We start from the raw sequence: 24,306 nt of genomic DNA on the forward strand, positions 1-24,306 counted from the left end.
GAACAAAGATCCCATGTGCCATGCAGCACGGCCAAAAAATAAAAATAAATAAGAATAAGAATTTTGAAAAATATAAAATGATTTGTAGCTATACAAGAGAGAGTATGGGGATAAGTAACAGGAATGACTTTGAGGAAATTATCACCAGCATTTTAGTTGAGGGACCACACCCAAGTGTATTGGACATCCTGTTGAGACTTTTTCTTTAATCTGCTCTGAAAATCACAGACAACTGTTTTCAGTGAAGTTTGATTGAATGTGTTGAGAATTATAACCTTGGGAGTTGCTAGGGGGTGGATACTGTGTATCCTTTAAGTCTTCCTACATGTAATGCGGTGCAAGTAGCAGAGGAGTCCTACAGAAAGTGTTTTGAATTAAATGATTTAAAATGCCTGATTACTTGGCAGACATTGTATGTCACATATAAATGAGTTTACAGGCTTTATAGAATTGTAAAGGAATCAAGGGATAGGCAGTTATATCTATGTAGGGAAGAGTGGGATAACAATGAATTTCTGGTTCTCAAATTCAGCTTGTTCTTTTGTACTTCTTGGGTCTCCCTCTCTTGGATGGGGTGTTGGTGGAAAGAAGAGTAGAACCAATTAGTAAGTGGTAAGTGACACAAAAGAAGTCTAAACTGTAGAGAGGCAGTAATGATTTGAGAAAATTGTTAGTTCTGTTGGTTGCTTTTTAAATTGTAGTTCCAGTGGTCTAGTACTCTGACAGGAAGCCTGAACTATGCAGGCCCCGAGATTAACTGCCCCTTTTTCATTTCTGTATTCCCAGCATCTAGCACACAGCAGGGTTTTACCTTTCAGAAAATGTTTTAGAGTTCCTGTCCAACAAAACATAGAAGGTTTATAGAATCACCTCTAGTGACAATTTAAAAAAACTGCACAGTTACATTACTTTTCTGTAATTACAGCTGCTTTAAGTCTTTATATTTTTTGTAACGCCGACCAGCCAAATTTTTCTTAATTTAGCTTTTGAAAAAAAGAAAAAACAGAAGAAAGTCATGTTTAAAAATTATTTTGGAAAGTTATTTCCAAAAAATTATATAAAGGCCATCATTCTTTGTGATACTTATCTTTTACATATTTCTAAAGTGCTAGGTTTTAAATATTTATGGTAATTTAAATTCATTAGTTGACTTAAGCCACATTATTGAAATTTATTGGGAGTACATTGGGAAACATTTGATTATTAAGCCTTCCGTGAATGTAAAGTTCAGAGTCAAAACTGTGCTCTTATGTATAGAAACATTTAACTAACTGTAACTTTCTAGTTGGAATGAGTTAAGAATTCAAACTGTTCATCTTCTTCCTTAGCCTGAATGGTACTTGGCTCAGGTTCTTCTGTGGATCGGGAACCACACTCAGTTTCTGGATGAGAAGATTCAGCCAATATTGGACAAAGTGGGCTCTTTGGTAAACGCAAGGGTAAGAGATTCAGTCCAAAGCATTTCAGTTTCAGAGTTGCAGGTGTCCATGAATAAGCTGTCATTTTCATTTCCTTATGCTTCTATGTTTTTTTAGCTTGAATTTTCTCGGGGCCTTATGATGCTGATTCTTGAGAAGTTAGCTGCTGATATTCCTTGTCTGCTCTATGACGACAGTCTCTTCTGTCATTTGGTGGACGAGGTGCTTTTGTTTGAAAGAGAACTACACAGCGTTCATGGCTATCCTAGCACTTTTGCTAATTGTATGCATATTCTATCAGAGGAGACCTGTTTTCAGAGATGGTTGACTGTGGAGAGAAAATGTAAGTGCTTATATGCCTGTAGGCTGGGGAGAGGTATCTCTTATTGTGAATACAAAATTTTAGGTGTTATTCTTCTCCATTTCTGGGTAGAAACTAGTGTCATCTAAATTTTTCTCGGTTGAGGTTTATCAAGTTGCCTTCAGAGATTATCTTCTTTTCTTCCCATCAAGCTTCAGTTTTTCCCAGAATTGTACTCTATGTATTTCTAGGATAGAATATTCAAGCCAGGGACTTCTCTGGTGCTCCAGTGGCTAAGACTTGTGCTCCCAATACAGGGGGACTAGGTTTGTTCCTCAGGGAACCAGATCCCACATGCTGCAACTCGGAGTTTCCTTGCTGCAGCTAAAGATGCTGCATGCCGCAACTAAAAAGATACTGAGTGCCACAACTAAGACCTGGCACAGCCAAATAAATACAACTATTTTTTTTAAAGTGTAACCCAGTAGCGTTAACTGTTTTATGGATTTTACATATAGTATTTCTGCTCTTATGGAATCATTCTGGATGTGGCTTTTCTAGTCACTGAAGATTTTTTTGAAGATATTTTGAAGATTCTGGGTAGGTGTGGGCAGAGGTAAAAGATCTTACTTAACCTTAAAACAGAGCATGTTACATATAGTGCACCTAGTAGGAGGGTGTAGATTTATTTTTTTATAGAAAAATAATAATTCCTAAGAAACTATGAGTTGAAAGATTAGGAATTACAATCTGTAACTACTTGTTTGACATGATCTTTCTTGTGTGCCAGTTGCTCTTCAAAAAATGGACTCAATGCTCTCGTCAGAAGCTGCCTGGATATCCCAATATAAGGACATCACTGATGTGGATGAGATGAAAGTCCCAGACTGTGCAGAAACGTTTATGACACTACTCTTGGTTATAACTGGCAAGTATAGTCTTAAAGATATAACCTTTTTTTTTAGAAGTACTGACTCTTAACAGACTTGTGGTTATCAAGGGGGAAGGGGAATGGTGGTGGGATAGAGTCCATTAGGTGATACACCATAATGGGAAAGAATATGAAAAAGAATATATATATGTATAACTGAGTCACTTTGCTATATAGCAGAAATTGAACACAACATTGTAAATCAACTCTACTTCACTAAAATTTTAAAAATTAAATAAAAGTACTACTGATTCTTCACTCAGTATTTTTGAAGTAGTTTGACAAAATACCATATAGTGGTTATTGTAGTATCTTCAAATTCAATTTCTATTTTGGTCAAACTCTAGCACAGTATTTTAGCTTTTGGATTTTTTGTAATTTAAGTAAGACCTTAAACATTAGTTTACATGAGGGGAAAATTCCTTAGTTGTTACATAAAAACAAATAATTTAATTTTCTTCCCTGAATTCCCTTGTCTTTCAATTTTTCAAGTATCTTCAGTAAATGGTGATTGACCCAAATTTTAAATATTATTTTCTTCACCTTGTTATATCAGAGTTTGTAGAACAGTAAAATAATGAAGTAACTTTAAGGACAAGAATGGGGGCTTCCCTGGTGGTTCAGATGGTAAAAAGTCTGCCTGCAATCCAGGAGACCTGGGTTCAGTCCCTGGGTCGGGAAGATCCCCTGGAGAAGGCAAAGATCGAAATGGTAACGGGAACTTCTATGTTCCAAGAATGTTCTGTCTGGAGGGTGGCCCGGGCCCAGCCCTGGTTGGTCTGTTCCTGTCCATGTTGCCCCTAGGGCACCGCAGACCTGCTGGTTCTCCAGGGGCTACTGAGCTGTCACTGCCATGGTCCTTCTGTGTCTTGTCCATTTCTTGGGCCTGTATGGTAACCTGGAGAGGTGTCATTCCAGCCCAGTCAGTAAATAATGCTTCTTTAAGAAAAATATGAAAAGCACTAAAATACAAAAATATTTAGCAAAACTGATTAAAAAATCTTTTATTATGGAAATTTCTCATATATATATAAAAGCAGCATAACAAACCCTCAGGTTATCTGTTCCTAAGGTTTAAAACTATTGCTTTTCTATTATGTATTTCCCCCCCCCCCCAAAATACAGACTTTTTTCCTGAAGTATTTTAAACATCTTTTCACCTATAAATCTTTAGCTACGTGTTTCTTTTAACCTATCCTAGTTCCTCCTTCCTTTTTTAAAAAATGTCATTTGTTGAAGAAGTGGAATAATTTTTGTATACGATTTTCTCATATGCCTTTAAAAAAATTGAGGCATAACTTTTAAAATAAAGCACAGTTGATTTACAACATTGTGTTAGAGGCATAACTTATATACAGTGAAATGCATAGATCATCAGTATATAGATCAATGAGTTTTGACAGTACTTGTGAAATACACATCCTTAGGGAGTTTAGAAATGGATCCATACTTGAATGGTTGGTTGATTTTTGACAAAGCCATCAAAGCTAGCCAATAGGAAAACCCTATACCATAACCTTTAACATGCTGTGTGTGCTAAGTCGCTTCAGTCATGTCCAACTCTTTGCGACCCTATGGACTGTAGCCAGCCAGGCTCCTCTGTCCTTGGAATTCTCCAGGCAAGCCGGAGTGGGTTTCTATGCCATCCTCAAGGGGATCTTCCCAACCCAGGGACTGAACCCATGTCTCTTACATCTCCTGTATTGGCAGGCGAATTCTTTACCACTAGCACCAGCTGGGAAGCCCATAAACCTTCACATGTCTTGTTAATTTTCTCCACAGACAGGTATAAAAATCTTCCCACAGCTTCCAGAAAGTTGCAGTTCCTGGAGTTACAGAAGGACTTAGTAGATGATTTTAGGATACGATTAACTCAGGTGATGAAAGAAGAGACTAGAGCTTCCCTTGGCTTTCGGTACTGTGCAATTCTTAATGCCGTGAACTATATCTCAACAGTGCTAGCAGACTGGGCTGACAATGTTGTAAGTTAATCTTTTATATTAAGTAATATATTAGTAATTTGAACAGTTTTACCTTTTGAAATGTTGAATCTGTAGCAAGCAGAAATAACACACGTTAGACAGAATCAAAACTGGGCCAAACTTAGGAGGTATGATTACAGTACATATTTTTCTCATCTAAGTGTCATATAGTTAAATCATCCTGATATTTTAATCATTGGAAAAGAAAGCCATCCTTTCATGAAATTGTAGTTTATAAAGTAAACCTTTCCCTTATAGATTTTAAACTTGGGAAATATGTTGAATGGTAATTGCAATCTCAGAAAAAGCTAAGCTTATATAATGATGTCAAAATCAATAAAATTCAGAACTTTAAGGAACATAACATTTGATAGCTCTTAAAAGTGAAAGTGTCAGTCATGTCCCACTCTTTGTGACCCTGTGGACTGCAGCCTGCCAGGCTCCTCTATCCATGGAATTCTTCAGGCAAGAGTACTGGAGTGGGTTGCCATTCCCTTCTCCAGGGGATCTTCCTGATCCGAGGATCAAACCCATGTCTCCTGCATCATAGGTGGATTCTTTACTGTCTGAGCCACCAGGAAAGTCCCTATTGAGTGCCTTCAAACATGACAAATTATGAAGAGTCATAAAAATAGAAACATTTTTAACCTAAATATTTCATACATTAAAATATTGTTTAATATTTTGTTTTTTTGAAACATAAGAGTAAATAGAATGCTAAAATGAACTCCCATATGCCTATCACCCATCTTCTAGTACCAATTTTGTTTCATTAAGCCTTTCTTCTACTACTTATGCAGAATTATTTTGAAGTAGTTCTCAGATATATTTCATGGTAAATATTTCCATATGTATCTCTAAAAGATAAGAATCCCTTTTTAAAAAAGCAGCGTGGTATGTGGGGATCCTAGTTCCTCGACCAAGGATTCCTACACCTCCTGCATTGGAAGTATGGCATCTCAACCACTGGAGCATTGAGGTGGTCCCAATATATTATGAATTTATAACAAAATATTATACTATACTGCTAACACATCATATAGAAAAAAATGTATTCCTTTACTGTGAGAGAAAAACAAAATGAAAGTCTTTATCTTAAATCCAGGATAATCAGCCAAAAAACAGGAAACAAATATACTAATAATAGATGTAAACAAGATAAATACCTGATAAACACAATCATAATTTATTTTAATCTGGGTCTTTTGGCTGGGACTTAGTAATTATTTAAAGACTTTTTTACAGAAATGTTAACTGAAATACATGTGCATGATATCATTCTGCTGAGCAAGGAAAATAATTATTTCAGAAAATGAATATTAGTGGAATGTAATGATCAATTTGTTTGTCTTTATAAAGTCACCTAATCAGAATACATTCATTCATTATGTACTTTTATGTGTCATGTTCCTAATTTTAGTAGGTGCTTTATTCACTACCCCCACCAACCCCCACAGTGCTCCATTTTCTGCTTAGCTTTTTTGTAAAACAGTCATTCTTGCTTCTTGTGCCAATGCTTTAATAAGAGACTCATTCAGGGGCACATTTTTAGCTTCAGTGAAATAGTTGTGGAACATCATTAACTCTGTAGTCGGTCAATGGAGATGAACTGGCCATCATCCCTGTCCTTAGAAAATTAATATTCTGATATTGAATTAACTGGTTCCTTCTGTCAACAGAGAAATAATCAAATTTTAGAGTTGACTCTTCAAATCATGAATGAACTTTGTGTCTGGTATGTTATTATGGTACAAATTCTGTTTAACACCAAATATCATTTAACCACATTCATAGTCCTTCAGGTTGTGAATACTCTAAATAAAAGTCATATAAGCCCTTGAATTACCTGAAAATAGGAAGAGTAGACAGAGTTCGGCTTCCATTCATTAGATCCTCTACTAACAGCTGTCTGACCATTGCCAGATTGTGCCAAGCCTGACATATCCAGCCCATTCAGAATTAGGAGTTTTTCAGTCATAGGTGGCAGAAACCCAGATTAATGCTGGCCTGATTTGGGTGAGGTGAGAAACTTGTTTGTGTAACTGGAAGGATTAGTCATGGCTGCTCTAAAGGTGTTCATTTCTGGCTTCACTCATAGGCAGGCTCTGGTAAATGTGGCCATAGGTGGCTCTAGGCTCCCACGGCCGATGAACAATCTCAAAAGGACAGTGCTACTACCCTGACAGCTTCAGCAGAGATGCCAAGGCGGGCTCTCAAACGTCATCTCTGAACAATTCCTAGTAGCCATGCTCAGTCCCCTACTAATAGACATTTAGGTTTTTGGTTTTTAATGTTTTACTAATTATCCACAGTGTTATTTTCCTATAAGGCAGAAAGAAGAATATTAATTCTACCTAAAATAGCACTGTAAAAACAATTATATTTTAATTCTTTTAACTCATGTATGTGTTAGGTTTACTACAGCTATCAATCTGTGTCTCAAAAAGATGCGATTAGCCATTAGGGGAATGCAAATCAAAACCACTGCATACAAACTAGATTGGCCATAATAATAATAATATAGTATCATTTATAAGCACAGCATGGAGAAATTTGTACCCTCCTACGCAACCAATAGGAATGTAAAGTGGTAGAGTGGCTTTCCAAAACTATATTTTGGAAAATAGTTTGGCAATTCCTCAAAAGGTTAAATATAGAATTACTATATGATCCTGCAGTTCTCCTCGGTATATGTCCAAGAGAAAGGAAAACATATATCTGCACAGAAACTTGTACACAAATGATCATAGAAATATTATTCATAAAAGACAAAAAGTGGAAACAAGCCCAAATGTCTGTCAACTAATGAATGGATAAATAGAATATCATTTGGCCACAAAAAGGAATGAAATACTGATACATATTACAACATGGTTGAACCTTGAAACATTATACCAAGTGAAAGCAGCCAGGTACAAAGAATCATAGGTATATGAGTCCATTTGTATGAATTGTCCGCAACAGGCAGATCTAGAGATAGAAGATGAGTGGTTGCCTAGGGGTGGGGGTGGGGGGTGAGGAGGACAATGGGAGATGATGGCAGAGTGTGGGATTTCTTTCTAGGGTAATGAAAACATTGTAAAACCGACTGCTGATAGATGCACAACTCTGAGTGTATGAAACGCCCCTGAACTCTTTATTTATTTTTTGGCCACACTGCGCAGAATGTGTTATCTTAGTTCCTTAACCAGAGATCAAATCCGTGCCCCCTGCAGTGGTAGCGGAGTCTTAACCAAGAGATTGTATACTTTAAATGAATGAGTTATATATGAGTTAGATCTCAAGATATTTTTTAAAAAAGTATCTTCAACATGTTAACATATTTTTGCTTTCAGTTCTTCTTACAACTTCAACAAGCAGCATTGGAAGTCTTTGCAGAGAATAACACTTTAAGTAAACTGCAGCTAGGACAGCTAGCCTCTATGGAAAGCTCTGTCTTCGATGACATGATTAACCTGTTAGAGCGTTTAAAGCATGACATGCTGACCCGGCAAGTAGACCATGTTTTTAGAGAAGTTAAAGATGCTGCAAAACTGTATAAAAAAGAGAGGTAAGTCCTCTGTATTTTCTTATAAGTCAGCTCTCAACTCCAGTTTATAAAAGTTAACAGATAACATGCAGTCAGATTTCCAAAGTGTCTATAGGTAGCACGGAGTTTGGCCTTTTGCACTCCCAACTTTTAACTGTTTTTGATGGAAATCTTTCTAAAATATGTTTTGACAGTCTTAATCAGAATAAATGGATAATAACTTAACCTTCAGATGTGGCTGTAAATCCAGAGAGCTGGTGTCTGATACGGGGTTAAATGGCCTAGCCTGTCACCCACTGACAAAGCAAGGTGTTGCTGTGGTACCTGTGCATGCCTGCACTGTAGTGTAGTCACTGTCAACGATTCCTTGTGATGTCTGTTACCTCCCCCAGACGGTGGCTTCCTTGAGCACAGGCAGTGTCTGTCCTAGCACAGCCGTGTCACACAGAGGACTTATCAGTTTAGAAGTGTCAATAGTCCCTGTTGTTTTGCTGAAAATTAACAGTGTAAAATTAACTGATGTCTTAAATGTTAGGCATTTTATATTTTAACTGTTTTATATCAGTAAGTCATGTTAAATTTGGAGGTTTACAAATTTATCATCCTCCTTAAATAAAGAGTATTTCATTGAGAACTAAAGTATAAACATGAAAGAAAGGGTATGTTGCTCAGTTGTATCTGACTCTCTGCTACCCTATGGACTATACAGTCCATGGAGTTCTCCAGGCCAGAATACTGGAGTGAGTAGCCTTTCCCTTCTCCAGGGGATCTTCCCAACCCAGGGATCAAACCCAGGTCTCCTGCATTGCAGGAAGATTCTTAGCCAGCTGAGCCACCAGGAAAGCCCAAGAATACTGGAGTGAGTAGCCTATCCCTTCTCCAGTGGATCTTCCTGACCCAGGAATTGAACTGGGGTCTCCTGCATTTCAGGCGGATTCTTTACCAGCTGAATCACAAGGGAAGCAAAAAGTATAAACATAGGTACAGGGAACTCCCTGGCCATCCAGTGGTTAGGACTTGGGGCTTTCACTGCTGAGGCCTGGGTTCAGTCCCTGGTCAGGGAGCTAAGATCCTGCAAGCTGTGAGGCATGGCCAAAAATAAAATAACATAAAATAAACAAACAGGTACATTTATTTTCTGAGAGCACTTTTAATGTTGGGCTGTACACTTTTTCTTATCCAGAATGCCCCAGGACAGTGTACTTCCCCAGATTTAAAATAATTAAAAAATCTTAAACATACAGAATGATGAAAAATTTCATAATAAAAATTAATATGCTGCAGACAGTGCTGTTTCTGCTTTTTCTAGGTGGTTGTCCTTGCCATCGCAGTCTGAACAGGCGGTGATGTCCCTGTCCAGTTCAGCTTGCCCCTTACTGCTTACTTTACGAGACCGTTTACTTCAATTAGAACAGCAGCTTTGCTTCTCCCTATTTAAAGTTTTCTGGCAAATGCTTGTAGAGAAGCTGGACATATACATCTATCAAGAAGTAAGTAAGAGCAGACTGTATTTTGGGCTGTGATAATAAAGGCAACTCCTATATGAATTGTCCTTTTTTCAGATAATTCTTGCCAATCACTTCAATGAAGGAGGAGCTGCTCAGCTGCACTTTGACATGACTCGGAATCTTTTCCCTTTGTTTTCTCACTATTGCAAGAGGCCAGAAAATTATTTTAAACAGTAAGCACAATATTTAACAATTAACTTTGATGTTATCAAATTGTTAGAGGAGGTGGTTTACTTTTTAAACAGCTTTAAGATTCCAGTGATGTTAAGTATACATAGCATCAATTAACAACTTAAAATAGTCATAAGATGTGATGATAAAATGTGACCCATAACCTACAAAAGTTGACCAGAGCTGGATATAAATTATATGTTGAGCTTTGTTTTCTAACACTTGGTTTAATGCTTATTATTTGGAAATAAATAGAATATGAAAGCAAATGCACTCCTGCCATATTGAATAAATAGAAGAAATTTAAAATGTTTAGTACTGAACAACAGGCCAGGCCTGAAGAAAAATTAAAATTTGTTTTCTTAAACGTTTGATATTAGTTTCGGTTCTAAGTATAACTAACATGATATATGAAGAATTCTTAGAAGTATTTTTAGAAATCGGTGTAAAACTTATTTAGATTTTTGAGATTATGAAGTATTCCTTTTAAACATATAAAAGGAAAGGTTTTTTGCTCATTTTAGTATGATACTTATTTCTGCTTTTTTTTTTGTTTTAATATTCTGTATGCCTATCTGCTTATTTTTTTTCCCTTAATTTTCTCTTTTCCCATATCCTAAGTTTTACCTACATTTAATATACTGTTAGTATCAAATATCATATTTAGGGAAGTAATGAATATGTGTTAAAACAATGATCCTTTTACCTTATAGTAATCTAATGAAATATAAAGTCTGTAGATATACAGTCAACACATGTTGAAAGAGCCAAATAGTTAATCCATAGTTTTATAGAGGGCTTATGATGTGGCAGTGCAGGGTAGCTGTTTAGTTTTTCCAAATGACATCATTACAGGACAATATGGGATGATGTAGATAATGGAGGTCTCATTTCCTTCCTGCTCTTTTTTTTTTAAACAGTGTAAAAGAAGCCTGCATTCTTTTGAATTTGAATGTTGGTTCTGCCTTACTTCTCAGAGACGTCCTACAGTCAGCTTCAGGGCAACCTCCTGCCACAGCGGCACTAAACGAAGTTGGGATTTATAAACTGGCTCAGCAAGATGTTGAGATTCTGCTTAATTTGAGGACAAACTGGCCCTAACACTGGAAAATAAAGGGTCTTTTTTCGTTTGGGATTTTTGGTTTTTGTTGTTTTAACAAAAAGGAAGCCAGTTGGATTTCAAGTTATATGCTGAAGTTCTGAATTAATGAGACTGGACAACTGAAAACTTTATAGAATCATTTATTATCTGGGACTTAGAGTGTTATTAAAATGCTGACCATATTTCCTGAGTCCTCTTGTTCCTAAGAAAACAAAAACAAAAAGCTCAGAGGCTACGAAAACTCAGAGTAATTCCATTTACAAATATACACAGTGAATATGTCTGTTGAATAAAATACAGGAGCAGAGATAATAAATTACAGTCAACTTTTAATTTCTTTTGCCAGTTAGAGAAGACTGTTGCAGGTAATCTAACATAAAATTTTTTTAAAAAATCACTTTAAAATGTATGAAGTTCCTGTATCTAGTTTGGAAATTCACTGTTTCCCATAAGAAAACACAAGAGATGGTGACTGAAATAGAATTTGCTCTCTTTCCATAAATGTCTTTCTATTTAGAATACTTCCTAGCTCCATTCCACGTGACAGTGGGCAACCTTTGGTTTGTGGATGAAACATTTTAACTAGAGCATTGTGCTGCTACCATCTTCTCTGAAGTAGGGAATGTAATTAAGTATTTTTTGTTGAATATCTATGTAATTAATGAGATGAGAATCTTAAAACTTTCTTCCAGCTTTTCCTTGGCCTTGGACTATGTTAAATTAGACTTTTACACAAATTGAGCTAGCTTAGCTAAAGGCTTCTTTCTGTAAGTAGTTTCATTCGCATGGTTTTTATTTCCTGACTTAGCATTTAGTTAATACTATTCATGCTTTAATACCTCAAATCCAAAACTGTCAGGCTGGCATGCAGCCTGTACTGCTGATAAACACTCATTTTGTGAGAAATCATTTTGAGAAAAATTTCATTACTCTATATACAGAGATTTTCCAACTAGTATATTGCGCTTAAAGCTTTTCTGTTAGTTCCTCTGGCTGAGTAGGGCTTCTCTATCTCATTCTCTGAGAACTGCTGGGGGTTCCCATTGAGAACAGAATAAAGTGGCCTCTGGAACCTCCTTACCCCAGCATCCCCTTCCTTCCCTCCCCGCAGGCTTAGAGACTGCTGTTAGCCCTCCCTGTCCTCACTTTCTAGACAGAAAGCTGAAAGTTTCCAGGGAATGAAATGCTTCTATCAAAAGGCAGGACCCTCTGTTTTAAAATGTATTAATTGTACGTCAACATCATGCCACATTATTTACATAAAATAAAGTCACTTAAAAATAAGCTTACACTTCATTCCTGAATTGTTCGAAAGTTACTCCATGTCCATCATCTTTTAAAACTTCACCTTCAGTACACAGACCCAGGGTTTTTAGTGCTATAAGAGAATAAGAAAAAAGAAAACTTTACAAAGTGAGAATTAGTTTCAGCTAGGGAAACTTATGTAATAACTACAAATTATTACCTCAGTTTGTAAAAGATACTGACCTTCTTTATACTGTACGAATGATATGGATCCTTTATTCGAGGAGTCCAGCATCTCAAACATAGATGCAATGTTAGAGTTATCCATAAAGAAAGGGAGAGCCACGCCTGATAGCTTGGCAATTCTCAGCCGTTCCAATATAGATATTAAATACTCTCTTGGTCTTTCTGTAAAAGAACAGTTCCAATGCTTTCTGATAAGAAATTAAAATATGTCTGTCATAAATGGAAATAGTCATGTAACAATTACTAAATACCTATGTTTGAAGTACTGGGCTAGGCCCTGGGAATATCAGCCTTGCTTACAGGAAAGGCAAGACATTGAACAATTAAATAATTGTATATACAAGTGCTCTACTCCAGATGATTGAATAAAAATGTCCATTCAGGTCTACTGTATCCTTCTACTTCTCTGTATATTCATTCTAGTAATTTCTGAGAGTTTGATATGAAAACTCTCAACTAAAAACTTAATTCATCTACTTAATAATTGTTACAGTAGAACTATATGTAACCTTGTTTTGTATTTTCCAAGTCTCCTATAAATGTTATTATACTTTCATAATTAAAAAAAATAAAAATCAAGAGATGGAACCAAAGACAGAAAAAAAAAATGTCCAGAGATTAGACTTGTGCATTTAAAAAAAAAAGTCCTCAAGTGACTGATTTACAGTGAGAGTTGAAAACCCCCAAGTGGAACATCATAACATAGGAAAGAAGATCAACTAAAAGAAAGGGTAAAGAATAGACTTTCGAAAACAAACATTTAGGTTAACATAATCCTCCAGTTAGGAAGCATAAATGTTCAGTCCTAATATAAGGGCAGTATTTTAGATACATAGGCTGTCTTTCATCTAAACAATGTTAAATATGAAAAATCAAGATCAATTCACTCTGCAGAAATACTGCAGGGGAGCGATGATGATAAAGCTAAAAGAAGTAAAATATGGTGTGGCTCAGAAGAGGAATGCCTCACCTGCTCATCATTGCATTCAATCCTGGGAGACAGATTCTTAAGAAAACCGAAGCCATTAAGAATTTCATACATCTATAAAAGTACAAAAGTATAATGATCTCATCACCAGCTTCAACTGTTACATTTCGTGGCTGGTCTTATTTTACCATGATCCCATCTAGTTCCCTCTTCCTGTGTTGATGTTGAAGTAGATCGCAGTAATCATCTCTCATTAGGGAATGTTTAAGTGTGTATTTCTAAAAGATTAGAACCCCCTCTTTTTGGCTGAGATATAATTGACATTGTATAAGTGTGCAACTTGTTGGTGTTGTACATTTAAGCTGCAGGAGGATTGCTGTGATAGTACCAGTTAATGTTTCTATCACATCACACAGTGAGCACTGCTTTTTTGTGATGGGAATAATTAAGATCTAGTCTCTTAGCAAGTTTAATGCTTATAATACAGCATTGTTCTCTGTAATTACTATGCTGTGCATTAGATCTCCAGGACTTATTATAGTTATCTACTAGTTACAAGTTTGCACCCTTAAACAACATCTCTCCTGTCCCTCCCCTGCCAGCTTCTGGTAACCACCATTCTACTCTCTGTTTTTATAAGTTTGGCTTTTTTAGATTCCACATTTAAGTGATACCATACAGTGTTTGTCTTTCTCTGACTTATTTCACTTAGTCCAATGTCCTCAGGATCCACCCATGACAGCTGTTCTAACAGGTGTGAATTGATACCTTATTGAGGTTTTAACTTGCATTCCCCTGATGATTTGTAATATACAGAGCCTCTTTTCATGTATCTGTTGCCCTTTGGATGTCTTTCTTAGGAAAAATGTCTATTTAGTTCCTCTGCCCATTTTAAATCAAGTTGTTCGTTTGTTATCATATATATGATCTGCAAAAATTTTCTCCCATTCCACAGACTGCCTTTTCATTTTGTTGCTTGTTTCTTTTGCTGTGCAGAAGACCTTCCGCTTTTTGTTTTGGCTGTGCCATGTGGCTTATGGAATCTTTTTCCTCAACCCAGGGATCAAATCTGGGTCCCTGGAAGTGACAGTGCTGAGTCCCAACTGCTGGACTGGCAGGGAATTCCCTGTGCAGAAGTTTTTCAGTTTAATTTAATCTCCTTGTTGATATTGGCATTTGTTGCTTGTGTTTTTGGTGTCATTCATATCCAGAAGTCGTTGCCAAGACCATTGTCGAAGAGCTTCTTCCCTATGTTTTCTTCTAGGAATTTTATAGTATCATGTCTCAGGTTTAAGTCTTTAATCCATTTCAAGTTCATTTATGTGAATGGTCTTAAGACAGGGGTCCAGTCTTCTTTTTCTGCATGTGGTTACTCATTTTTCCCAACACCATTTGTTTGAAGAGGGACTCCTTTTTCTTTTCCATGTTACTACAATACTGTCATCTCAGTACAATTTACGCATCCAACAAAATTCTTAACATTCTCAAATAGCCAGACATTATGTAAATTTCCAGTTGTCTCACAAATTTCATAAATTATAAATGCTCTTTAAAAATCAGTAATCAAATAAAGTCCACTCACTGTGATAGGTTATGTTTTTAAATCTCTCTTAATTACATAGGTTTCTCCTCCATGTATTTTCCTCCTTGGAATTTGTGTGTTGAAAATAGAAGTAGGTGAACTTTTAATCTAATATAGTGCCTTTTGGTGCAACTTTGAATACACTATAGCAGCAAATAGGTTACTAACGCAATCACATATGCAATCTACGTCATTTCTTTCTTAACTATTTCAAAATCAGAAAACATCTATGTTTGAATTTCAGTTCATTATATTTCTTTTTAAGAATAGAATAAACAATGCTGATGGAACTTACTGTGTTACTTTGATGAAGATTTGTTGCTGTATATCCTTTAGACTACATGGGGTGCTATAATGCTTATATTTGGAATCCATAATTTATACTCTTATCTGCTTCTAAAAATGTTTTGAAAATGCTTACAACAGTGCAAAGCCGCTTTAGTCACATCCAACTCTTTGCAACCCCATGGACTGTGGCCTGCCAGGCTCCTCTGTCCATAGGATTCTCCAGGCAAGAATATTGGAGTGAGTTGCCATTTCCTCCTCCAGGGGATCTTCCCAACCCAGGAATCGAACCGGGTCTCCTACATCCCTTGCATTGGCAAGCGGGTTCTTTACCACTAGCACCACCATATTTGGAATCTATAATTTATACTCCACCTGCTTCTAAAAATGTTTTGAAAAATGCTTGTAACGGAAGTATATATAATAAGATATAGATTTTTTTAAAACACAAAGGGAAGAGCCAAATGTTACTAACCACTTAAACTACATAAATGTCAGTTGATGACGACAGTTCTTCAAGGGACACAAACTTCAAGTTCAACATTGTAATACTAATAGTATTTACTGAGCCTTACTATGTGCCTGGTACTACACTAAGCATTTTCTGAGGCTAACTTCATTTCCTCCTCCCAAGTGTCACTTGCTCAAGGCCACACAGTTGGTATAAACCTACGCAGTGTGCTTCCACAGCTCCTGGCCTCTACCACACTTAACTCACATAAGAAGCATTTGCTATACCCAAACCTAGTCAGTCATGAGGATCTCTCCCAAGTCTTTATCAATAGTTCTCAAATTCATCCTATCTTCACCACTTCCAAACAGTAGCTCTTACCTGGGTAACTACTCCTTTAAAAAAATTCTGATTTCTTTAATGCTATCCCCTAAAAAGGTACACTCCCTCCTCCCACAGCATAGAATTGCCACTGGGAATGGCTGCCCAGTTAGAGACTGTATTTCCCAATACATCCTAGGAAAGGCCAGATTTTCTTACCAAATGATTCAGGTCATGTCAGATTTGGCTGTTAAATGAATTATGAAAATCTGGCTTTCAGAGATTCTAGAATTTGAGGATCAAGGACTTGGGATCATGGATGTGTTGTCATAACAGTAATAGCCCAGCCACACTGTCCTGTCTTATTTTCCATAACTCCCTTACAATTCCAAGGTTTTCAAACTGAGATACATATCATAATGCCAGGAGCTTTGCAAAAATCCAAGATAAAGATACATCGTTTCTTTCTGAGCATCATTCATATGTGTGTAAGTTGCTCAGTCATCTTCGACTCTTTGTAACACCATGGACTGTAGCCCACCAGTCTCCTCTGTCCATGGGATTCTCCAGGCAAGAATGCTGAAGTGGGTTGCCATTCCCTTCTCCAGGGCATCTTCCCCACCCAGGGATTGAACCCAGGTCTGCATTGCAGGCAGATTCTGTACCATCTGAGCCACCAAGGAAGCCCGAGCATTATTCATACAATAGTAAATATGCTTCTTCTTATTCACTATCATAGGAGCATCATTCTTACAACAGTGAATAATAAACATATTAAGAAATGGAGCGGCTTTCCTCGTGGCCAAGAGGTTAAGAGTCCACCTGGCAATGCAGGGGACACCAGTTCAACTGCTGATCTAGGAAGATCCCACATGCCACTGGGCAACTAAGGCCGTGCACCACAACGGCTAAGCCTGTGCTTCAGAGCCTGGGAACGGTAACTACTGAGTCCACGTTCTGCAGCTACTAAAGCCCATGCACCTAGAGCCTGTGCTCCACAACAAGAGGAGCCACCGCAGAGAGAAGCCTGTGCAGCACATCTAGAGAGTGCCCCCATTCTCTGTAACTAGGAAAGCTCAGGCACAGCAATGAAGACCCAGCAGAGCCAAAAAATCTACAAAATATATTTTTTTAAAAAGTAAAAAAGAAATGGATATATGATGTTTCCCCCTTATCTATCCATGGAGAATACATTCCAAGACCCCTGGTAGATGTCTGAAACCGCAGATAGTACTGAGCCCTATATATTCTATGTGTTTTCCTATACATACATGTTTCTCTGATAAAGTTTAATTTATAAATAAGGCAGAGTAAGAAATTAACAACAATAATAAAATTAAACAATTTAAACAATATACCATAACAAAAGTTATATGAATGTGTTCTCTCTCAAAATACCTTATACAAACCAATGCAATGGACATGAACTTGAGCAAATTCCAGAATATGGTGAGGGACAGGGAAGCCTGGCGTGCTGTATACAGTCCATGCGGTCACGAAGAGTTGGACACGACTTGGCGACTGAACAACAAATGCCCGTTCCATCTTAACTAAGCATTTATCATGCACTGTGGCTATAACTTCTGTAGTGTGAGGCGCAACAATAAAATTGGAATTTCTTTTTCCTTCTTCACAGTTTCATGGAGAGAAGATTCATTCTTACCAAAGATCTTGGCACCCTCAGCACTCTGTGACCTTTTTTCTTTCCTTATTAAGTTGAGAATGTTCACCTTTTCACTTAAAGGAGGCATTTATAGCTTCTCTTTGGCATATCCAAACTGGCAGCATCACTGGTCTGGTGCTTTGGGTCCAGTATTCAGTAAAATCTGTAAATTTTTTCTGGTAAAAAAAAGGGTGACTTGAACACAAGTACTGCAGTCCCGTGACCATCAACCTGTAACTGAGATGGCTACTAAGTGACTCAGGGTGGACAGGCTGGACAAAGGGACAATTTGAGGCTGAGGCAGGATGGTTCCAGATTTCATCAGCACTACTCACAAGAGTGTGAAATTTACAACTTATCAATTGTTTATTTCTGAAATTTTGCATTCAATATTTTCATACTGCAGCTTACTGCAGGGAACCAAAACTGCTGAAAGCAAAACTGTGGATAAGGAAGGACATTCATGTATCTGTAGGAGAACAAAACATTCATTTCAGCTAAAACAAGTGACTTCAAAGAAACTTGCTACGCAGCATCAGGATGAGGTCTCAGATGCTAAGGGTACAAGTTGCCTTTTTTCTGCCATTAGGAGGGCTTGGGTGGAAACTGAAGAGCACACCCGTGCAGCGAGTGGGAGACCTGGGTTCCCCACTCAGGAAATCCCTGAGAAATCCCAGGGAAATCCCTGGATAATTACTGCATAGCAGGGCAGCTGAGCGGTCAGTCCAGACTGCAGCAGGGGAGGTGGGGATGTGGTGACCTGATGAATGTAAATGAGATGAACGTAATGAGATGAGATCTGTACTTGTGAAAACAGAGCGTATGGGTGAGCTAGCGACAATTACACAGAAAACTGAAGCAAACATTTAAAATGTAACATTATTAGCTTGAGGAGAAAAAAACAAAGGACATATAATCATAACATACTACGTGGATTAGTTGTGGATATCTGCCTAATGCTAATAATGTAAATTCTGAACACTGATTATATCAAAATTGTGTTCTAACTTTATGGGGAAGATGGGAGTGACTGGGAACACGTGTGAATGTGTATGTGTGTGTGTGCAGGCACACGTGTGCACTTCTGGAACTGTGGTGGCTACTGTGGGAAATTTTTAACTTAGGTAAATCCACTTAAGGGTCACCCTTAAAAAAGAGGATCCCAAACCTCTCAGAGACAATGAAATGTGTTCTTTGGTTGGTATGCAGAAGCCTCTAAAAGACAAAATGACTCCAAAATCTAATAGGATCCTTATAGCATGCAAATCCGGAGAAGGCAATAGCACCCCGCTCCAGTACTCTTGCCTGGAAAATCCTGTGGATGGAGGAGCCTGGTAGGCTGCAGTCCACCGGGTTGCTAAGAGTTGGATACGACTGAGCGACTTCACTTTCACTTTTCACTTTCATGCTCTGGAGAAGGCAATGGCAACCCACTCCAGTGTTCTTGCCTGGAGAATCCCAGGGACAGGGGAGCCTGGTGGGCTGCCGTCTATGGGGTCGCACAGAGTTGGACACGACTGAAGTGACTTAGCAGCAGCAGCATGCAAATCAAAAATCTTTAAGTGAGAAACCTTTGGCCATGTGAGCAGGTAATCTTAGTTTATCTGTCAGAATTACAGTGTGGATCCAACTATTCTTTGGAGTTTTATATTACAATACTTGTTTGTTGTTGTTGTTTAGTTGCTAAGTTGTGTCCAACTCTTTTGCAACCATGGACTGTAGCCTGCCAGGCTTCTCCGTCCATGGGATTCTCCAGGCAAGAATACTGGAGTGGGTTGCCATTTCCTTCTCTAGAGGATCTTCTCAACCCAAGGAATGAACCCACATCTCCTGCACTGGCAGGCAGGTTCATTACCACTGAGCCACAAGAGAGGCCCCTACAGTGAAAGTCGCTCAGTTCTGTCCGACTGTTTGTGACCCCGTGGACTATACAGTCCATGGAATTCTCCAGGCCAGAATACTGGAGTGCGTAGCCTCTCCCTTCTCCAGGGGATCTTCCCAACCCAGGGATTGAACCCAGGTCTCCCACATTGCGGGTGGATTCTTTACCAGCTGAGCCACAAGGGAAGCTCAAGAATACTGGAATGGGTAGCCTATCCCTTCTCCAGGGGATCTTCCCGACCCAGGAATCAAACCAGGGTCTCTTGCATTGCAGGCGGATTCTTTACCAACTGAGCTATGATGGAAGCCCCTACAGTACCTGAGATATGGCTAAAATTTAATGAAGGCTATGAGATCTCTGTTTGTGTCTGCCTGTATGTTTATGTATGTCTCTGTAAATGTGGCATTTTTCTATTACTTTCAGATGGTACTGCCAAGATTAATTTATAAAAAATTCAATTTAACTGGCTTAAAAAATTGATGTAATGTGTGAAAGCCACTCAGTTGTGTCTGACTCTTTGTGACCCCATGGACTATACAGTTTATGGAATTCTCCAGGCCAGAATGCAGTGGGTGGCCTATCCCTTCTCCAGGCGATCTTCCCAATCCAGGGACTGAACCCAGGTCTCCCGCATTGCAGGCAGATTCTTTACCAGATGAGCCACCAGGGAAGCCCTAAAAAAATTAGAGCTTATTAAGCATTCCTAAACTCTCAGAGATATAGAAACAAACATGATTTTCAAGTTCACATGATCTAGAATAAATAAAATGATCTTTCATAAATAAAAGCTATTGTTTAAGTTTGTTGGTTTAATAAAAACAAGCATGTCTTCTCAGAATAGTCAATATTAAATATCAGGCAAACATACAACTTTTTCTGTCTGGGTTTACTAGTCAAATAAGCTCATGCTATTTGTTATAGAATTTGCCAACAAGAAACATTAAGATCAATTCAGTTCAGTCGCTCAGTTGTGTCCGATTCTTTGCAAACCCAGGGACTGCGGCATGCCAGGCTTCCCTGTCCATCACCAGCTCCAGGAGCTTGCTCAAACTCATGTCCATCGAGTCGGTGATGCCATCCAACCATCTCATCCTCTGTTGTCCCCTTCTCCTCCCTCCTTCGATTTTTCCCAGCATCAGGGTCTTTTCCAATGAGTCAGTTTTCAAATCAGGTGGCCAAAGTATTGGAGTTTCAGCTTCAGCATCAGTCCTTCCAATGAATATTCAGAGTTGATTTCCTTTAGGATTGACTGGTTTGACCTCCTTGCAGGCCAAGAGACTCTCAAGAGTCTTCTCCAAAATCACAGTTCAAAAGCATCAATTTAAAACACTTACTTTTAACAATTATACCTGGGTTATCTTAATGTTCATAATCCAGGTATAATTGTTAAAAGCAAGTGTTTTAAATAAATGTAAAGTTTATACTAAGGTAAACTAAATAATGATATTCATTGAATATCTAGATCATTTCCAGAGAAGATAATGTACTAAGACATTGACTGTTAAACATAAGTTTACTTACTTTTGGCTTATTAATTTTTACAGAGAGACAGAGGATATTTGGGTCTATTAATATGTCTTCTGCCACATTACAAACTGTATAGTAAAAAACCATGTCTCTAAAAAATATGATTATGTCTTTATAAATTTGCTAATCCACTACAGGATAGTAATATATGATAGTTCACCATTGCCTGCTTCCTAGTTTTCACTGGAAAGCAAAGATTACAAATAGTTAAAATTTATAATTCATATGTAAAAATAAAGCTGCTAGCAACAATAAGGGTGAAAGAAAAAAACAGTGTATGAAAAGTAGTAAGGAAAATAGAATATATCTTTTGGATATGCTGGACAACTTGATATAAACCTCAGAGAAATCACAACAGCTCATGTGTGGGCAACCCACAGGCCTGCTGTTACGTGGCCACCCAGAAGGTCACAAGATACATTCAAACTGCAAGCCAGGAAAATCCATCGGACTGTAACTGCCAGTCTCATGACACCATCTGGAGATGCTTTGAACTCAAATCTAAAAATTTTCTCAAATGGGCTCTCGTAAACTCAGAAACTGAATGTATAATTTGCTCAAACTATTAGCCTTTTTCTTTTGTTTCCATAGAAATGCCTCTTGTTAAATTATAAATTACCTTATGGCTCACAGCACAGGGAGACCTCATTTAGGTGAAAGTTCACCTGCAACACTGGCCTCCTGAAATAAAACATCTTCACTTCATCCTGTTTTGAGGGATCATGATGCTACATGGTTGCTGATACACCAGGCTGTACCTATATAAATAATTTAAGACTAATGGCACATAATCCAAAAAAAATACCTGTTGGTAGATTTAGAAAGGTAAAACTTAAAAAACTTCTAGTTATAACCCATTTGAATTATTTAACTTGTTAAATTCTTGGCTTCTGGGAATCTCTGCTCTGGACAATTTTTCAATTCTCGGCTATTGTTTTCCTTATAGTTAGCATATTGACTGCTCTAGTGTGTTGTATACTCTCGAGTCTTAAATGCCTGTCGCCAGCTACTCATGTGCCAAATGGCATCCATCAGGAACCAACAACCAGACAATATCAACAATAACCCTGTGAAAGATTAACATAGTGACTACATGGCTCTCCCACTTAAGGACTCAACTAATGCAAACTGTGTATGTGATTCTTGGGCCTGACTACATTAATGGGGTAACGGAGAATAATGCAATACTGGCTGGTCATACTTTTAAGCCCAAAGAGAGAACGACCAAAAGAAGGAGGCAGGGTGGGGAGGTGGATTGTTAAAATCAAGATTAAATGGAGACCAGTCTTGAAAAATTCCCTGGACAGACAAAACCAATTAAGTCATGCAAGCAAAGCTTAATTTAGCTTTTTCTACAACACTAACTTGATCTGGGTCATTTCTTGCTTCTGCCTCTGGAAAGCTTAAGCATAAAATTTAAACTGTTTCCCAAGTTTGATATGAGGTAACCATTAACCTATTCCCTATCATTTACGAAGATGCTAATATTCTAACCAATTTTTGTGAAGAATAAACAGTCACTGCCTTCTCACCGCAATTCACTGCTTTCTAACAATAAATCTCTGAGCCTCATTCCTTGTTCTGGTTTGAGTCCTCCTGGTTTGCAAACTGTCTTTTTGGTGTATGCAAAATGGTGATTATTGGTTTTACTTCTATTTCTGAAGTTTTCACACACACACACACACACACACACAAACACACCTGCCTCTAAAAGCAAAAGATTGTTTTCACCACTATTGTCAAAACCCAGCAAGAGACAGTAGTCATTTTTTCAAAAAGTAGGTTTTTAAAAATTAGTTTGATAGCAACTTTTCCCCAGTGCATTAAAAAGTGCATTCCTTTGTATTAAAAAAATTTTTTTTCTATCTCTTTTTCATTGTTGTAGAGTTTTTTACTGCTTTATTGTCTTAAAACAACTAGAAAGAACTTGATCACTCTATACATAACCATACTGGCTGGGTGGTTTCTGACAAAATTGGAGTGTTGGCTATTTACATTTCCTTATACAAAAGCAAATAGGCAATTTTGGCATTTTGGAAACTCCATATGAGGCAAACTACCATTCTTCACCCTGAGGAGAAGCACATCAACTCATTTTCACCTAAACATAAATTTTAAATTTACAGGCCACACAAAAATTATGAAATGATTCAAACTTTATATGGGGATCGAGTGTATTAAAAATGTCAGAAAAATCTGTCTCAAGAACATCCTTCTGTTCTACCCTATCAACTGTTTTTTACCAGATTAAAAACTCTTTGAGGGCAGGGGTAATACTGGGAACATCTGTTGGTTGCAGACATAAGGATGATTTATACGTTATTCATTTAATCTTCTCCACGTTGCCATGAGATCGGTACTATTATAATCTCCATTTTCCAGAAGAGGGGAAAGAAGTTCAGGCTCTTGCCCAGTCACAAAGTACTAAGGGATGGAGCGAGGAGCCAGACTAGCGATCCCCGGAGCCTCTCTTCCACCCGCGACAACTCTCACCGGCCAGAGTTCCGCCACACTTGGCAAGAGGCAGGCACAAAGCGGCCGTTGCGTTAAGTCTCGTTTAATTGAAAGCCACAATGTTAACGGGCAGCTGCTGCTGCTGCTGCTAAGTCGCGTCAGTCGTGTCCGACTCTGTGCGACCCCACAGACTGCAGCCCACCAAGCAGCAGGAGGGCTCAACTAGCCGAGAGGCATGAAAGAGTGTTTGCGGAGGAGTGGGGGAGGTGGTATCCGGGAAGGAAGCTGTCCTTCGTCCCCCGAGACGCACGCGTGGAGGGATAACTATACGAGGAATTTCTGAGGACCGCTCGCTGTGGGACGGAAAGTCGAGTGGTAGACAAGACACTTGCAAGACACTTACCCGGCCGGAAAAAGAGGAGGGCGCTGGTAAGATAGGTCAGCAAGTCCATAATCCGATGTTTTTCCAAATAATTCCTGGCTTTGAGCTCCCTGCTGCTGCGGGCCTCCATCGAGCGTAGCTGGGCTGTTGCTAGGCGACCAGGCAGCGTCGCCGCAGCTCGGCTCCGCCCCTTCCGCCCGGTTACGTAACGCGCCCCCTACTGGCTGACACCTGGGCACCAAGTCTACACCTCATCCAGAAGAGGCAGTTTGGGAAGTGTGAGATGGGGCAGACGCCGAAGCAGGAGGGAGATTAGTGCACAGCCCCTTGTGGGAAGATGTCCTTGTCCCCCATTTGGGCTGAGGGTTGCGCCTGGTGATCTTTTCCTGTTTCTGTCT

At 38.4% G+C, this 24,306-nt stretch overlaps 2 protein-coding genes across 5 annotated transcripts in view; one reads left to right on the plus strand and one right to left on the minus strand.

Annotated features, from left to right (window-relative positions):
- RINT1 (RAD50 interactor 1) overlaps positions 1–12,226 on the plus strand; it is a 24,295-nt gene extending 12,069 nt beyond the window's left edge. For all 4 annotated transcript variants that reach the window (XM_069587875.1, XM_069587873.1, XM_069587872.1 and 1 more), the window contains 8 exons: positions 1,329–1,439; positions 1,536–1,761; positions 2,510–2,647; positions 4,433–4,632; positions 7,968–8,182; positions 9,471–9,651; positions 9,724–9,842; positions 10,761–12,226. In XM_069587875.1, the coding sequence (XP_069443976.1) occupies positions 1,329–1,439; positions 1,536–1,761; positions 2,510–2,647; positions 4,433–4,632; positions 7,968–8,182; positions 9,471–9,651; positions 9,724–9,842; positions 10,761–10,941 (1,371 nt within the window). In that variant the 3' untranslated portion in view covers positions 10,942–12,226. The remainder of the gene's footprint in view (positions 1–1,328; positions 1,440–1,535; positions 1,762–2,509; positions 2,648–4,432; positions 4,633–7,967; positions 8,183–9,470; positions 9,652–9,723; positions 9,843–10,760) is intronic.
- Positions 11,067–24,069, minus strand: EFCAB10 (EF-hand calcium binding domain 10). The gene is made up of 4 exons (XM_069587897.1): positions 23,930–24,069; positions 12,431–12,595; positions 12,233–12,320; positions 11,067–11,144 (listed from the first exon to the last, which is right to left on the minus strand). The coding sequence occupies exons 1-4, from the start codon at positions 24,036–24,038 to the stop codon at positions 11,108–11,110; spliced, it is 399 nt and encodes a 132-aa protein (XP_069443998.1). The 5' UTR covers positions 24,039–24,069; the 3' UTR covers positions 11,067–11,107.
- Positions 24,070–24,306: the final 237 nt, after the last annotated feature.

Source organism: Ovis canadensis, chromosome 4 (genome assembly GCF_042477335.2).
Source record: "Ovis canadensis isolate MfBH-ARS-UI-01 breed Bighorn chromosome 4, ARS-UI_OviCan_v2, whole genome shotgun sequence".
Lineage (NCBI taxonomy): Eukaryota > Metazoa > Chordata > Mammalia > Artiodactyla > Bovidae > Ovis > Ovis canadensis.

What these genes read in the sequence shown, in the direction of transcription:
- EFCAB10 (XM_069587897.1), bottom strand. Translation starts at nt 24,038, where the DNA reads ATGGAGGCCCGCAGCAGCAGGGAGCTCAAAGCCAGGAATTATTTGGAA. An exon ending in CCTCCTCTTTTTCCGGCCGG is followed by an intron (nt 12,596 to 23,929) that starts GTAAGTGTCTTG and finishes GTTCTTTTACAG; the next exon opens with AAAGACCAAGAGAGTATTTA. An exon ending in GAACAATTCAGGAATGAAGT is followed by an intron (nt 11,145 to 12,232) that starts GTAAGCTTATTT and finishes TTGTTTTCTTAG; the next exon opens with GAACAAGAGGACTCAGGAAA.